The sequence below is a fragment of the Ascaphus truei genome, chromosome 14 (assembly GCF_040206685.1).
Source record: "Ascaphus truei isolate aAscTru1 chromosome 14, aAscTru1.hap1, whole genome shotgun sequence".
Classification (NCBI taxonomy): domain Eukaryota; kingdom Metazoa; phylum Chordata; class Amphibia; order Anura; family Ascaphidae; genus Ascaphus; species Ascaphus truei.
Genome location: NC_134496.1, coordinates 15,869,031 through 15,885,099, shown reverse-complemented (window position 1 = coordinate 15,885,099; position 16,069 = coordinate 15,869,031). Strand labels below are relative to the sequence as shown.

The following is a 16,069-nucleotide window of genomic DNA, read 5'->3' as shown; positions in this document are numbered from 1 at the left end:
GGGATTCAACCAACTTTATTGATAAGAATGACAGGTGTCAGGAGGCGGAGAAACATCTGCCAGTCATTTATATCCACATATTACACATCATATCTAGCTATTATACTATATATATATATCTATATATAGATATATATATCTTTCTGCCCAAATCCTCTCCTTCCAAAATAATATATACACACTGTGACCAACAATAATATATATATACATTGTGACCAAGAATAATATATATACTCTGTGACCATGAATAATATATATATATATACATTGTGACCAAGAATTATATACACTGTGACTAAGAATATACATACACTGTGACCAAGAATAATATATACACATTGTGACCAAGAATAATATATACACTCTGTGACCATGAATAATATATATACATTGTGACCAAGAATTATATACACTGTGACTAAGAATATACATACACTGTGACCAAGAATAATATATACACATTGTGACCAAGAATAATATATACACATTGTGACCAAGAATAATATATATACACTGTGAGCAAGAATAATATATATACATTGTGACCAAGAATAATATATACACTGTGACCAAGAATTATATACACTGTGACCAAGAATATACATACACTGTGACCAAGAATAATATATACACATTGTGACCAAGAATAATATATACACATTGTGACCAAGAATAATATATATACATTGTGACCAAGAATAATTTATACACATCGTGACCAAGGATAATATATACACATCGTGACCAAGGATATTATATACACACTGTGACCAAGTATAATATATACACACTGTGACCAAGAATAATATATATACATTGTGACCAAGTATAATATACATACACTGTGACCAAATATAATATATATACACTGTGACCAAGTATAATATATACACACTGTGACCAAGTATAATATATACACTGAGACCAAGAATAATATATATACACACTGTGACCAAGAATAATATATATACACTGTGACCAAGTATAATATATACACGTGACCAAGGATACTATATACACACTGTGACCAAGAATAATATATATACATTGTGACCAAGAATAATATATATACACTGTGACCAAGAATAATATATATACACTGTGACCAAGAATAATATATATACACACTGTGCACAAGTATAATATATACACACTGTGCCCAAGTATAATATATACACACTGTGACCAAGAATAATATATATACATTGTGACCAAGAATAATATATATACACTGTGATCAAGAATAATATATATACACACTGTGACCAAGTATAATATATGCACACTGTGACCAAGAATAATATATATACACTGTGACCAAGAATAATATATATACATTGTGACCAAGTATAATATATATATACACTGTGACCAAGTATAATATATACACATTGTGACCAAGAATAATATATATAATCCCTACGCTTACACACATTTTTAACTCCTCCCTCTGCTCTGGAACCTTTCCATCCTCCTTCAAACATGCAACAGTCATACCATTACTCAAAAACAGCAAGCTTGACCCTACCTGTCTTTCTAACTATCGACCTGTCTCCCTCCTGCCTTTTGCCTCTAAACTACTTGAACGTCTTGTATTCTCTCGCTTGCTCCATTTTCTCAACACCTATTCTCTCCTAGACCCTCTACAATCTGGCTTCCGCACTGCTCACTCCACCGAAACAGCCCTCACTAAAATAACTGACGACCTCCATGCTGCCAAAGACAGAGGTCATTACACTCTGCTCATATTACTCGACCTCTCTGCAGCATTTGACACCGTGGACCACCCTCTTCTCCTCCACATTCTCCATACTCTAGGTATTCGGAACAAAGCTCTATCCTGGATCTCATCCTACCTCTCCCATCGTACTTTTAGTGTCTCTTCTGCTAACACCTCCTCCTCCGCTATTGATCTCTCTGTGGGGGTACCCCAGGGCTCTGTCCTGGGACCTCTTCTCTTTTCTCTGTACACACTCTCTCTAGGTGACCTAATAACATCTTTTGGGTTTAATTATCACCTCTATGCCGACGACACACAAATATACTTTTCAACACCTGACCTTACACCTGCTGTACAAACCAAAGTTTCTGAATGTCTCTCTGCTATATCATCCTGGATGGCCCTCCGACGCCTTAAACTCAACATGGCTAAAACAGAGCTCCTCATACTTCCTCCCAAACCTGGCCCTACTACCTCCTTCCACATTACTGTTGGAACTACAATCATTCACCCAGTAGCCCAAGCATGCTGCCTAGGGGTCACATTCGACTCCTCTCTCACATTCGCCCCTCACATTCAAAACATTTCTAAAACTTGTCGCTTTTTCCTCCGCAATATAACTAAGATACGCCCTTTCCTCTGTTGTTCGACTGCTAAAACTCTGACTCAGGCCCTCATTCTCTCCCGTCTTGATTACTGTAACCTCCTGCTGTCCGGCCTTCCTGCCTCTCACCTGTCTCCCCTACAATCTATCCTAAATGCAGCTGCCAGAATCACTCTACTCTTTCCTAGATCTGTCTCAGCATCTCCCCTCATGAAATCCCTCTCCTGGCTTCCGATCAAATCCCGCATCTCACACTCCATTCTTCTCCTCACTTTTAAAGCTTTACATTCTTCTGCCCCTCCTTACATCTCATCCCTAATTTCTCGGTATGCACCATCCAGACTCTTGCGTTCTTCTCAAGAATGTCTTCTTTCTACCCCCTTTGTATCTAAAGCCCTCTCCCGCCTTAAACCTTTTTCACTGACTGCCCCACACCTCTGGAATGCCCTTCCCCTCAGTACCCGACTAGCACCCTCTCTATCCACCTTTAAGACCCACCTTAAGACACACTTGCTTAAAGAAGCATATGAATAGCACTGTGGATATTCTAAACACGATACATAATGCTTGGCCCCCTGCAGACGCACTTACCAGAACTCCCTCCTACTGTCTCTGTACGTTCTCCCTACCTACCAATTAGACTGTAAGCTCCTCGGGGCAGGGACTCCTCTTCCGAAATGTTACTTTTATGTCTAAAGCACTTATTCCCATGATCTGTTATTTATATTATCTGTTATTTATTTGATTACCACATGTATTACTACTGTGAAGGGCTATGTACACTAATGGCGCTATATAAATAAAGACATACAATACAATACACACTGTGACCAAGTATAATATATACACATCGTGACCAAGGATATTATATACACACTGTGACCAAGAATAATATATATATATATATATACACACACTGTAACCAAGAATAATATATATACACTGTGACCAAGAATAATATATATACATTGTGACCAAGTATAATATATATACACTGTGACCAAGTATAATATATACACACTGTGACCAAGAATAATATATATACACACTGTGACCAAGAATAATATATATACACTGTGACCAAGTATAATATATACACATTGTGACCAAGGATACTATATACACACTGTGACCAAGAATAATATATATACATTGTGACCAAGAATAATATATATACACACTGTGCACAAGTATAATATATACACACTGTGCCCAAGTATAATATATACACACTGTGACCAAGAATAATATATATACATTGTGACCAAGAATAATATATATACACTGTGACCAAGAATAATATATATACACTGTGACCAAGAATAATATATATACACACTGTGCACAAGTATAATATATACACACTGTGCCCAAGTATAATATATACACACTGTGACCAAGAATAATATATATACATTGTGACCAAGAATAATATATATACACTGTGACCAAGAATAATATATATACACACTGTGACCAAGTATAATATATGCACACTGTGACCAAGAATAATATATATACACTGTGACCAAGAATAATATATATACACTGTGACCAAGAATAATATATATACACTGTGACCAAGAATCATATATATACATTGTGACCACGAATATTTATACACTTTGACCAAGAATATATATACACTGTGACCAAGAATAATATATATATACATTGTGACCAAGATTAATATATATACATTGTGACCAAGTATAATATATATACATTGTGACCAAGAATAATATAAATACATTGTGACCAAGTATAATATATATACATTGTGACCAAGAATAATATAAATACATTGTGACCAAGTATAATATATATACATTGTGACCAAGAATAATATAAATACATTGTGACCAAGTATAATATATATACATTGTGACCAAGAATAATATAAATACATTGTGACCAAGTATAATATATATACATTGTGACCAAGAATAATATATATACACTGTGATCGTGTTTTTTTCCCCAATAACTTTATTGATAATGGGGCGCTGATACACGGCGCACTATGCAGTACAAGTGGTTTTTTTTTTCTCTCTGAATGGAATTAGCTTTATTAACACTCCGCTCGGTGGACACGCACACACAGAGTCTCCCGGCGGCTGCTGCTGGTCTCGGGTCTTTGCTTTGCTCCTCCGGTCTCCGGGTTTATCGCCCGCTACCGCTGGTCTCCAGGCGATGCCGAGCAAGAAGAAGAAGTACAATGCTCGCTTCCCACCGGTGGGTCCGCGGCCTTGTCTGTTTCCCCCTTCTTTCCATGATGCCTCGGACTTTCCTGACGGCACCACCCCGGACCCACTACCTCCTCCGCTCCCGGTCCCACCACCTCACCCCCTCCCGGGACCCCCACTTCCCACTGGGAGTCCCACCTCCCTCACCATCTTTGCTGTCACCCCCCATCGCCTTATTACCCCACTTCTGACACTTGCACCCTGGTTTTATCCTTTGCTCCCCTACATTTTTCTGCACGCCTCCCATGTCTGTGTAATCTTTCTATTTAACGTTTTACTAATATGTGTGTGTGTGTGTGTGTGTGTGTGTGTGTATATATATATATATATGTATGTATATATTACATATCTTCCTATATGTGTCACCCTGATCACACTGAGTCCTCAGACTGTTATATTGGAGGTCATATCGCTCTCGGTTCAGAGTGTATATTATTAATGTTCTCACCTAAGTTATTGACACTGTGCTACACATTTACTGGATGCGATGATAATGAGATATTTGGTAATTAAGTGCACTGATTTTTAAATGAGTTGATTACAACTGTCTGCAATTGGGGAGGGCTATCTCTTATTACTACCATTGCTTTAATGTCTGATGATACCATTGTATACCACAGGCACCAAAGTGGTTAATACCTTAAACCACCTGTCCTATATCCCATGCCTACCTAAGAGGCTACTAACTGGTAATATAATGCGGTAACCTCTACCACCTACCTGCTATTCCCCCGGTCCCAACATCCAGACATTTATATATGGGGGAGGTTAACAGCCCTGTTAGACAAAAATGGCTATTTGAACTGTAGGCCAATTTACCCCCCAAAATTCTGTAGAAATGAACAAAATATTGAAAATTACAAACACTTCTCCACGTTGCATAGTAGGTGAGGTTGAAAAAAGACATACGTCCATCAAGTTCAACCTATGCTAAATTTAGATGACAGATTCTTATCCTATATATGTACTTGCATTATATTGATCCAGAGGAAGGCAAACAAAAAACTCCAGTGTCATATCATCCAATGATATATCATAAGAGGGAAATAAATTCCTTCCCGACTCCAAATATTGGCAATCAGATTACTCCCTGGATCAACATCCTTCCCATGTTTACTTATTAGGTATATCCCTGTATACCGTTCCTTTCTAAAAAGATGTCCAACCTTTTTTTTAAGATATCTTTTGTATCTGCCATCACAGTCTCCTGGGTAATGAATTCCACATTTTAACTGCTCTTACTGTAAAGAACCCTTTCCTTTTTTGCTGGTGAAATCTCCTTTCCTCCAACCTTAAGGGATGGCCCGTGTCCTTTGTACTGCCCGTGGGATGAATAGTTCTTTTGAAAACTCCTTGTACTGTCCTGAATATATTTGTACTGTATATAGTTCATATCCCCTCTTAGACTCATTTTCCAATGTAAACAAATCTAATTTATGTAGCCTCTCCTCATAAATCAGATTATCCATCCACAATGTCTTTTCTAAGGACTGGTGCCCAAAATTGTACTCCATATTCAAGGTGTGGTCTTACTAACACTTTTTATAAAGGGGTATAATTATGTTTACTTCCCTTCCAACCATTCCCTGTTTAATGCAAGATAAGATCTTATTTGCCTTTGCAGCTACTGCATGACTTTGGGCACTATTGCTAAGCCTGCTGTCTACAAGCACTCCTAAATCCTTCTCCATCAAGGATTCCCCCAATTTATCCCAATTTGTAAGTTGCCTGTTTGTTCTTGTTTCCCAAATGCATAACCTTACATTTATCTGTATTAAACCTCATCTGCCATTTACCTGCCTAGTTTCCAGTCTCTCCAAGTCCTTCTGGAGAGAAATTACACCCTGCTCTGATTCTACTACCCTACACAATTTAGTGTCATCAGCAAAGATGGAGACTTTGCTCTCGATCCCAACCTCAAGGTTAAAAACAAGTTAAAAAGCAGGGGTCGCAGTACCGATCCCTGAGGTACTCCACACACTTTAGCTCAAGTTGCTCCAATAAATGTCCTAATTTCATCGTCCCATCTTACTTTTGGTCATCTTGGTTTTTTTTGATATTCCTTAGAAACCAGTAGCATCTTTTGTTCAACAATGGTCATTTCTTCTAGCGATACGTCTGTCCCACCGCCATTTACATTTGTAACCCTTGTGATATGTCACAGACTTGGGATCCAAGTTTTACATCCATATATGAGCATGGGTAGAATACTTTCCTCTTGAGGCACCATGAACATTTTCCTCTTCTTCTTGTTCTCTTTTCTTTTTCTTTTTAAATTCCCCAAATGTGCTCCATCTTTCTTGTTCTATTGACTTTATTCGGCAGGTTCCCATCTATTGATACTTGCCGGACAAGGTGAAAATACTTCTTGTTCTATTCCCTTTATTTTGATCTTTGTACAGTTGACACGTTTGATCATCTCCTTGGTCTTGCTGGTACATGCATGCACATGAGGGCTCATTAACCCTAAGTCGACCTGGAGGGCACATCCGGCCCTTCAAGAAGAACAGAATATTTACAAGAAATACTCACTGAAGATTCTTGACGCAGGAGTGGAACCGGGTCTCCAGGCCAGTGGATGGGAGTGGAACCGGGTCTCCAGGCCAGTGGATGGGAGTGGAACCGGGTCTCCACGCCAGTGGATGGGAGTGGAACCGGGTCTCCACGCCAGCGGATGGGAGTGGAACCGGGTCTCCACGCCAGTGGATGGGAGTGGAACCGGGTCTCCAGGCCAGCGGGTGGGAGTGGAACCGGGTCTCCAGGCCAGCGGATGGGAGTGGAACCGGGTCTCCAGGCCAGCGGGTGGGAGTGGAACCGGGTCTCCAGGCCAGCGGGTGGGAGTGGAACCGGGTCTCCAGGCCAGCGGGTGGGAGTGGAACCGGGTCTCCAGGCCAGCGGGTGGGAGTGGAACCGGGTCTCCAGGCCAGCGGATGGGAGTGGAACCGGGTCTCCAGGCCAGCGGGTGGCAGTGGAACCGGGTCTCCAGGCCAGCGGGTGGCAGTGGAACCGGGTCTCCAGGCCAGCGGATGGGAGTGGAACCGGGTCTCCAGGCCAGCGGATGGGAGTGGAACCGGGTCTCCAGGCCAGCGGGTGGGAGTGGAACCGGGTCTCCAGGCCAGCGGATGGGAGTGGAACCGGGTCTCCAGGCCAGCGGGTGGGAGTGGAACCGGGTCTCCACGCCAGCGGGTGGGAGTGGAACCGGGTCTCCACGCCAGCGGGTGGGAGTGGAACCGGGTCTCCACGCCAGCGGGTGGGAGTGGAACCGGGTCTCCACGCCAGCGGGTGGACCTGGACTGCGAATAGGGCACGATGAGCTTTTTTTCCTTGTTTATGGTTGGGCATCTTTCCTTGTATGGATTGGCTCTGGGTAGTTAAAGACCCTGAAGAGGATGGGGTGAGTGATTTTTATTTGATCCATTTATTGCCAATCTGGCTGCCCAGGCTCTCTCAGGTCCAGGTAACCTCAGTGGCATTGGGCTGGCGGGTGTATGCATCCATGTTTTAGTGGTTTTGTATTTGTTTCTAACTTCAGTATTTATTTACCGGCCTCGCTACCTTTTTGGCTAATAAGGTTGTTGGACTTTCCTATAGAGCAGGGGTGGCAAACTCCAGTCCTCAAAGGCCACCAACCGGTCAGGTTTTCAGGATATCCCTGCTTCAGCACCACTGAGCCACCCTGAGCAGGGATATCCTTAAAACCTGACTTGTTGGTGGCCCTTAAAGACAGGAGTTGGCCACCTCTGCTATAGAGGCTGTTGGGTGGGTGATGGTGTAGCCCTCCCCCCCCCGCCCCAGATTGAGGGTTATATGTGTTTAACCCATTGCTTGCCTTAAGCTATGGCCTGGTATCGGCGCTACACGCGCGCCTGCCAGGCTGGCGGCGCGTTCAGCTGTGATCCCCGGTCTGTGCAGAGCTGAGGGGGGGGGGCGTGGCCATGACATCACCCAGCAAGTTTGCCCTCATTGGCTGAACCGCCGGGGGGCGTGGCCAGCGCTCTGACCAGTTCTGAAGAGAATTTTACTATCTTCAGAAAAATCTGGCTGCGCGGCGACGAAGGCGGCTAGCGGGCCCGGCACCACGAGGGGCGGTTCTTCTCCCTGCAGCAGGCACTGGGGACCTGGCCTTAGCCGTTAGTACAGCAATACCTTACTGGCTTCTACGGCCCCAGTCACTGCTGCACGCGGCGGTCCTGGCGGAGTGTCACAGACTGCAGCGGCGGTCTGCTGGCTGCCCGCCAAGCACGTGAATGCGTCACGGGAAGACGGCTGTCTTGTCTTCCCTGCCAGCGTGCGCGTCACCGCGCTTTTGCGCGCCCATATACACACGCCCACTGGGGCCTGCCCCATAGAGGGCTGTGGTGTGTGGCGCACGCGCCCCTGGGGATCAGGCCTCAGGTAGGCAAAGGGAGGGGGCATGTGGCTCAGTGTAAGGAAGGTACTAACCCCGCAGTAGTCCTTAATGGTCAGCTCGTTATGGCCATTGAGGGCTCCTAGGATTGCGTGACACATCTTCCTCACCTATTCCTGGTTGGCTTAGACTATTTGGCCTATATGCTCATGTTAAACATCGGCCAGATACAGGCTGGGGTGGGTGGGGTGGGGGTACGGGTGTGCGCTGTTTGGCCTATATGCTCATGTTATACATCGGCCAGATACAGGCTGGGGTGGGTGGGGTGGGGGTACGGGTGTGTGCTGTTTGGCCTATATGCTCATGTTATACATCGGCCAGATACAGGCTGGGGTGGGTGGGGTGGGGGGTACGGGTGTGCGCTGTTTGGCCTATATGCTTATGTTATACATCGGCCAGATACAGGCTGGGGTGGGTGGGGTGGGGGTACGGGTGTGCGCTGTTTGGCCTATATGCTCATGTTATACATCGGCCAGATACAGGCTGGGGTGGGTGGGGTGGGGGTACGGGTGTGCGCTGTTTGGCCTATATGCTTATGTTATACATCGGCCAGATACAGGCTGGGGTGGGTGGGGTGGGGGTACGGGTGTGCGCTGTTTGGCCTATATGCTCATGTTATACATCGGCCAGATACAGGCTGGGGTGGGTGGGGTGGGGGGTACGGGTGTGTGCTGTTTGGCCTATATGCTTATGTTATACATCGGCCAGATACAGGCTGGGGTGGGTGGGGTGGGGGTACGGGTGTGCGCTGTTTGGCCTATATGCTCATGTTATACATCGGCCAGATACAGGCTGGGGTGGGTGGGGTGGGGGTACGGGTGTGCGCTGTTTGGCCTATATGCTCATGTTATACATCGGCCAGATACAGGCTGGGGTGGGTGGGGTGGGGGTACGGGTGTGCGCTGTTTGGCCTATATGCTCATGTTATACATCGGCCAGATACAGGCTGGGGTGGGTGGGGTGGGGGTACGGGTGTGCGCTGTTTGGCCTATATGCTCATGTTATACATCGGCCAGATACAGGCTGGGGTGGGTGGGGTGGGGGTACGGGTGTGCGCTGTTTGGCCTATATGCTCATGTTATACATCGGCCAGATACAGGCTGGGGTGGGGGGGGGGGGGTACGGGTGTGTGCTGTTTGGCCTATATGCTCATGTTATACATCGGCCAGATACAGGCTGGGGTGGGGGGGGTGGGGGTACGGGTGTGCGCTGTTTGGCCTATATGCTCATGTTATACATCGGCCAGATACAGGCTGGGGTGGGTGGGGTGGGGGTACGGGTGTGCGCTGTTTGGCCTGTAGCGCGCTATTTCCAGGTATTGCATGGTGATGACGAGCATGAAAACTCATACATTTTCTTTACTGCCTCATTGATGCGCTGTTCCGGATTTATATTTAATGTGCGTTATTTTAGGCAGTAACAGCTGGATAACTTCCTGCTAAAAGAGCCTATATTTGTGCATAAGGAACATGTGTTTTTTTGTAACTATATTTATTGTGTGTGCATCTACATGAAAGTCTATCTGGCTATATTGGTGTAGCTGTGCATGTAAATCTGTATATGTGTTCATACCGCTATGCCTATATCGGTGTCTGCGTGTCTCTGAGGCGCGGCAATGCAGGGGTGCTCCACTCCTCCAGCACCCCACGTTTATACCTGCACCCCACGTTTATACCTGCACCCCACGTTTATACCTGGTTCTTCCTCTATTTTAAGGCGAGGATTAAGAAGATTATGCAGACGGATGAAGAAATCGGGAAAGTTGCAGCTGCCGTTCCTGTGATAATCTGTATCCTTTTACATACGTGTGCCGTGTAACGGTTACATGGGATAATCTGTATCCTTTTACATACGTGTGCCGTGTAACGGTTACACGGGATAAGCTGTATCCTTTTACATACGTGTGCCGTGTAACGGTTACATGGGATAATCTGTATCCTCTTACACATGAGCGCCGTGTAAAGGTTACATGGGATAATCTGTATCCTCTTACACATGAGCGCCGTGTAACGGTTAAAGTGCTGCTTCTCAATACTAAGCCCTGCGAGACCAATTTTCAAGGGTAGACTTTTCACCTGGCGTGTGTTATGTGGCGTGTGTTATATGGCGTGTGCGCATATTGTGATTATCTATATTTTCACGGGTACCAAAACATTTATCCATGTTAAACGCTTACCGTGTTTTGAAGGTACTCGACATGGTAACTGTGTGTGTCACTGTCTCCCCCTTTCCCCCCCCCCCTCCTCCGGGGGGAAAGGAGAGGGGGGGGTGGGTGTGTCGGGGGGGAAAGGTCACTGTTGGGGTACAGGAGTCGGTGAGTGGGGTGCAGAGCGTTTGTGTGTGTGCGCCCACATACAGTTGTCGTGATATATACAGTATACTCTCCAGCTCTGTATACATGCACTCTGAGATGCATTGTGCACGCACTGTGTATATATACACTATTTCTAGCTGTGTGTATATAATCCCCTTGACTTTCTCTAAGCTCGTGCACTGGAACTGTTCCTTGAGTCGCTCCTGACGAAGGCCTGTCAGGTGACACAGTCTCGCAGTGCCAAAACGATGACTACGTCGCACCTGTGAGTGAGTCTCTCCTCCTATCCCCCCCCTTCTTTCACACTCTCCTCCCCCCTTCTTTCACACTCCTCCCCCCTTCTTTCACACTCCTCCCCCCTTCTTTCACACTCCTCCTCCTCCCCCCCCATCGTTCACACTCCCTCCCCCCTTCTTTCATACACTCCTCCTCCTCCCCCCCATCGTTCACTCTACTCCCCCCCTTCTTTCACACTCTCCTCCTCCCTCCCCCCCTTCTTTCACACTCTCCTCCTCCCTCCCCCCCCTTCTTTCACTCTCCTCCTCCCTCCACCCCCCCTTTTTCACACTCTGCTCCTCCCTCCCCCCCTTTTTTCACACTCTCCTCCCTCCCCCCCTTCTTTCACACTCTCCTCCTTCCCCCCCCCTTCTTTCACACTCTCCTCCTCCCTCCCCCCTTTTTTCACACTCTCCTCCTCCCCCCCCCCTTCTTTCACACTCTCCTCCTCCCTCCCCCCCCTTCTTTCACACTCTCCTCCTCCCTCCCCCCCCTTCTTCTTTCTCTCACTCACTCCTTCCATCTCCACTCACAGGAAGCAGTGTATTGAGCTTGAGCAGCAGTTTGACTTTCTGAAGGATCTTGTTGCCGCCGTCCCCGATATGCAGGGAGAGGCCGAGGATAATCACACAGAGGGGGAGAGGGTGTCACGGAGGTGAGGCCACGGGGTGACAGTGACACAGACAGAAGGGTGCTATGAGTCTGTCCCTCCCCCCGCAGGGTGACACAGTGACACAGACAGAAGGGAGCTATGAGTCTATCCCTTCCCCCGCAGGGTGACACAGTGACACAGACAGAAGGGAGCTATGAGTCTGTCCATAACCCGCAGGGTGACACAGTGACACAGACAGAAGGGAGCTATGAGTGTCCCTCCCCCCGCAGGGTGACACAGTGACACAGACAGAAGGAAGCTATGAGTCTGTCCCTCCCCCCGCAGGGTGACACAGTGACACAGACAGAAGGGGGCTATGAGTCTGTCCCTCCCCCCGCAGGGTGACACAGTGACACAGACAGAAGGGAGCTATGAGTCTGTCCCTCCCCCCACAGGGTGACACAGACAGAAGGGAGCTATGAGTCTGTCCCTCCCCCGCAGGGTGACACAGTGACACAGACAAAAGGGAGCTATGAGTCTGTCCCTCCCCCGCAGGGTGACACAGAGACACAGACAAAAGGGAGCTATGAGTCTGTCCCGCCCCCCCGCAGAGTGACACAGACAGAAGGGAGCTATGAGTCTGTCCCTCCCCCCGCAGGGTGACACAGTGACACAGACAGAAGGGAGCTATGAGTCTGTCCCTCCCCCCGCAGGGTGACACAGTGACACAGACAGAAGGGAGCTATGAGTCTGACTCTGCCAAAATCTTGTCTGTTACTCCAATAGGGGTCGGAAACCAGGCAGCAGTCGGAAGAACGGAGGATCATCCATAAAGGGGAAAGATAAGAAGCAATCGGAGACGGAATCGGAGCAAGAGGTGTGTGCGTGCTTGTGTGTGTGCGTGCGTCAGGGGTGTTCCCTGTGGCACTAGTCTGTACAGTTTTTACACTGTGACTCCCCCCTGCTAGGAAACTTTTGTTCCCGAACCCCATATTAATAAATCTTCCGCCCATTTCACCCAAATCTTACAAACGTGTTGAATCGCGGGCAGTCCCGTGTCCTGAGCTCGTGGCGGGCATCCCATTGCGGGAGCTTGTAAAAGCACGCCCCACAATGCCTTGCAGCGGCTGACTCAAGGAAGCTGATGCAGTAATTGACAGCTGTACCACCCACTGTTGTACAGTTTGGGACTGGCGTAGGAACCCGCTATACGGCCCGCTATATGGCCCGCTATCCGGCATTACACATTTTCTTGGGCAAACCCCTTGAAGATTCCTCACAAACCTACTCTTGGGAATCACTGCCCTATGGGTATCATGCACTGACACCCTGTGGTCACTGTGTGTATTACCTGTATATTCCCTATGGGTATCATGCAGTGACGGTGACACTGTGTGTATTACCTGTATATTCCCTATGGGTATCATGCAGTGACGGTGACACTGTGTGTATTACCTGTATATTCCCTATGGGTATCATGCAGTGACGGTGACACTGTGTGTATTACCTGTATATTCCCTATGGGTATCATGCAGTGACACCCTGTGGTCACTGTGTGTATTACCTGTATATTCCCTATGGGTATCATGCAGTGACACCCTGTGGTCACTGTGTGTATTACCTGTATATGCCCTATGGGTATCATGCAGTGACGGTGACACTGTGTGTATTACCTGTATATTCCCTATGGGTATCATGCAGTGACGGTGACACTGTGTGTATTACCTGTATATTCCCTATGGGTATCATGCAGTGACGGTGACACTGTGTGTATTACCTGTATATTCCCTATGGGTATCATGCAGTGACGGTGACACTGTGTATTACCTGTATATTCCCTATGGGTATCATGCAGTGACGGTGACACTGTGTGTATTACCTGTATATTCCCTATGGATATCATGCAGTGACACCCTGTGGTCACTGTGTGTATTACCTGTATATTCCCTATGGGTATCATGCACTGACACCCTGTGGTCACTGTGTGTATTACCTGTATATTCCCTATGGATATCATGCAGTGACACCCTGTGGTCACTGTGTGTATTACCTGTATATTCCCTATGGGTATCATGCACTGACACCCTGTGGTCACTGTGTGTATTACCTGTATATTCCCTATGGGTATCATGCAGTGACGGTGACACTGTGTGTATTACCTGTATATTCCCTATGGGTATCATGCACTGACACCCTGTGGTCACTGTGTGTATTACCTGTATATTCCCTATGGGTATCATGCAGTGACGGTGACACTGTGTGTATTACCTGTATATTCCCTATGAGTATCATGCAGTGACGGTGACACTGTGTGTATTACCTGTATATTCCCTATGGGTATCATGCAGTGACACCCTGTGGTCTGTGTATGTATTACACCTGTATATGCCTGTATGCCTATGGATATTGTGCAGTGATGGTCTGTATCGTGTGCTTCTGACAGGATTATTCTGAGGGTACAGAAACAGATGGGGAGGAGGAGATGTGTTCCACCCCAACCAACCAATCGCACATTACGTTTCAGAGGTATGCTTCTATAGATCTATCAGAGATATTGCTGTTACATCTATATAACAGAGGGAATGTAACAATAATTTAGACAAAGATAATGAGGTGGGGGATATAGATTAAGGAGAGGGCGATGAGACATTTCATATTGTTCTAACTTTTTTTTTTTTCTTCCCTCTCGCTTTGCCTCCCTCTCCCTCCCCCTCTTCCTCTCGCTTTGCCTCCCTCTTCTCCCCCCCTTCCTCTCGCTTTGCCTCCGTTCTCTTCCCCCCCCCTTCCTCTCGCTTTGCCTCCGTTCTCTTCCCCCCCCCTTCCTCTCGCTTTGCCTCCCTGTTCTCTTTCCCCCCCCCCCCCTCCTCTTGCTTTGCCTCCCTGTTCTCTTCCCCCCCCCCCCTTCCTCTCGCTTTGCCTCCCTCTCTCCACTCCTCCCCCTTTTTTGTCTCCTTCCCTTCCCCAGCCCCCCGGCTCCTTCCTTTCTCCATTTTCACTCTGGTTCTGCTCTGCCCCCGTTACCCGCTGCTGTGCCCGCCATGCCTACTCCGCTTCCGCCCACAGGCTGCGAGGAGGACGATTACGACTCGTAGCCAACGCTCGGGACCCATTTAAATTCCGTTTATCTGCTTCTCTTTTTCCGTTCTTTTATTTTGATTTTAACGTGGGGGGTGGGGTGGGGGGGGGGGGTGAATGTGTTCTTAAATTTATTAAAAAAAAAAAAAAAGAGGTGGATGTTTAAAAAATAAAAATAAAAACCCCACAAACGAGAGGGACTGTTTATTCGGGAGGGAGTCCCGCAGAGCGTCGCTCCCTTAAAAATTAAAGATGTATTTAGTTAAATCCCCTGTAGAAATCTACCCTTTTTTCTTTTTCACCCCAACTACAAACTTTGCTGTCAAACCCTCCAGCGGTCCCTAATCTTTTTTTAAATATGGCCACTGTTGAGGACACCCAAAGAAACTCTAATCCAGATCGCTGCAACTTTCTTATCGTCCTTTAGGGACAAGACCCCACAAAACCCCAATATTACTCTGACAATCTTCACCTAAATCCATCAAATCCGTGTCGTTTCTGGAAAGATGTCCATATATTCCACCCTTCTAGCCATCAACAGCCATGTAATATCATTAAGGAGGATATTACTCTGACATTCAATGTGTTTGCAATCAATACTTTATGGGGTGTGCTCCTAACATTAAAACTAAGCAGCTAATGCGGACCTGACTTACTGCATTCTAAGTTCCTAAGACTTGGTGCCCCAGCCATTGCCAAACCGCGTGCCTCCCTAATCAACTCTATCCTGTCTTCAGGCCATATCCCCGAGACCTGGAAAACTGCCAGAGTTTTCCCAATCTTCAAAAGTGTTTCAAACTACAGGCCAATCTCTCTTCTCCCAATACTATCCAG

General features: G+C 46.5%; 1 protein-coding gene across 1 annotated transcript; it reads left to right on the top strand.

Annotated features, from left to right (window-relative positions):
• The first annotated feature begins 4,394 nt into the window (after positions 1-4,394).
• DRAP1 (DR1 associated protein 1) lies at positions 4,395-15,350 on the top strand. Its single transcript, XM_075569816.1, has 7 exons — positions 4,395-4,559; positions 10,695-10,767; positions 11,464-11,557; positions 12,104-12,223; positions 12,947-13,037; positions 14,604-14,686; positions 15,126-15,350. Exons 1-7 carry the CDS (start codon positions 4,518-4,520, stop codon positions 15,250-15,252), a joined length of 630 nt encoding a protein of 209 aa, XP_075425931.1. The 5' UTR covers positions 4,395-4,517; the 3' UTR covers positions 15,253-15,350.
• The last annotated feature ends 719 nt before the right edge of the window (positions 15,351-16,069 follow it).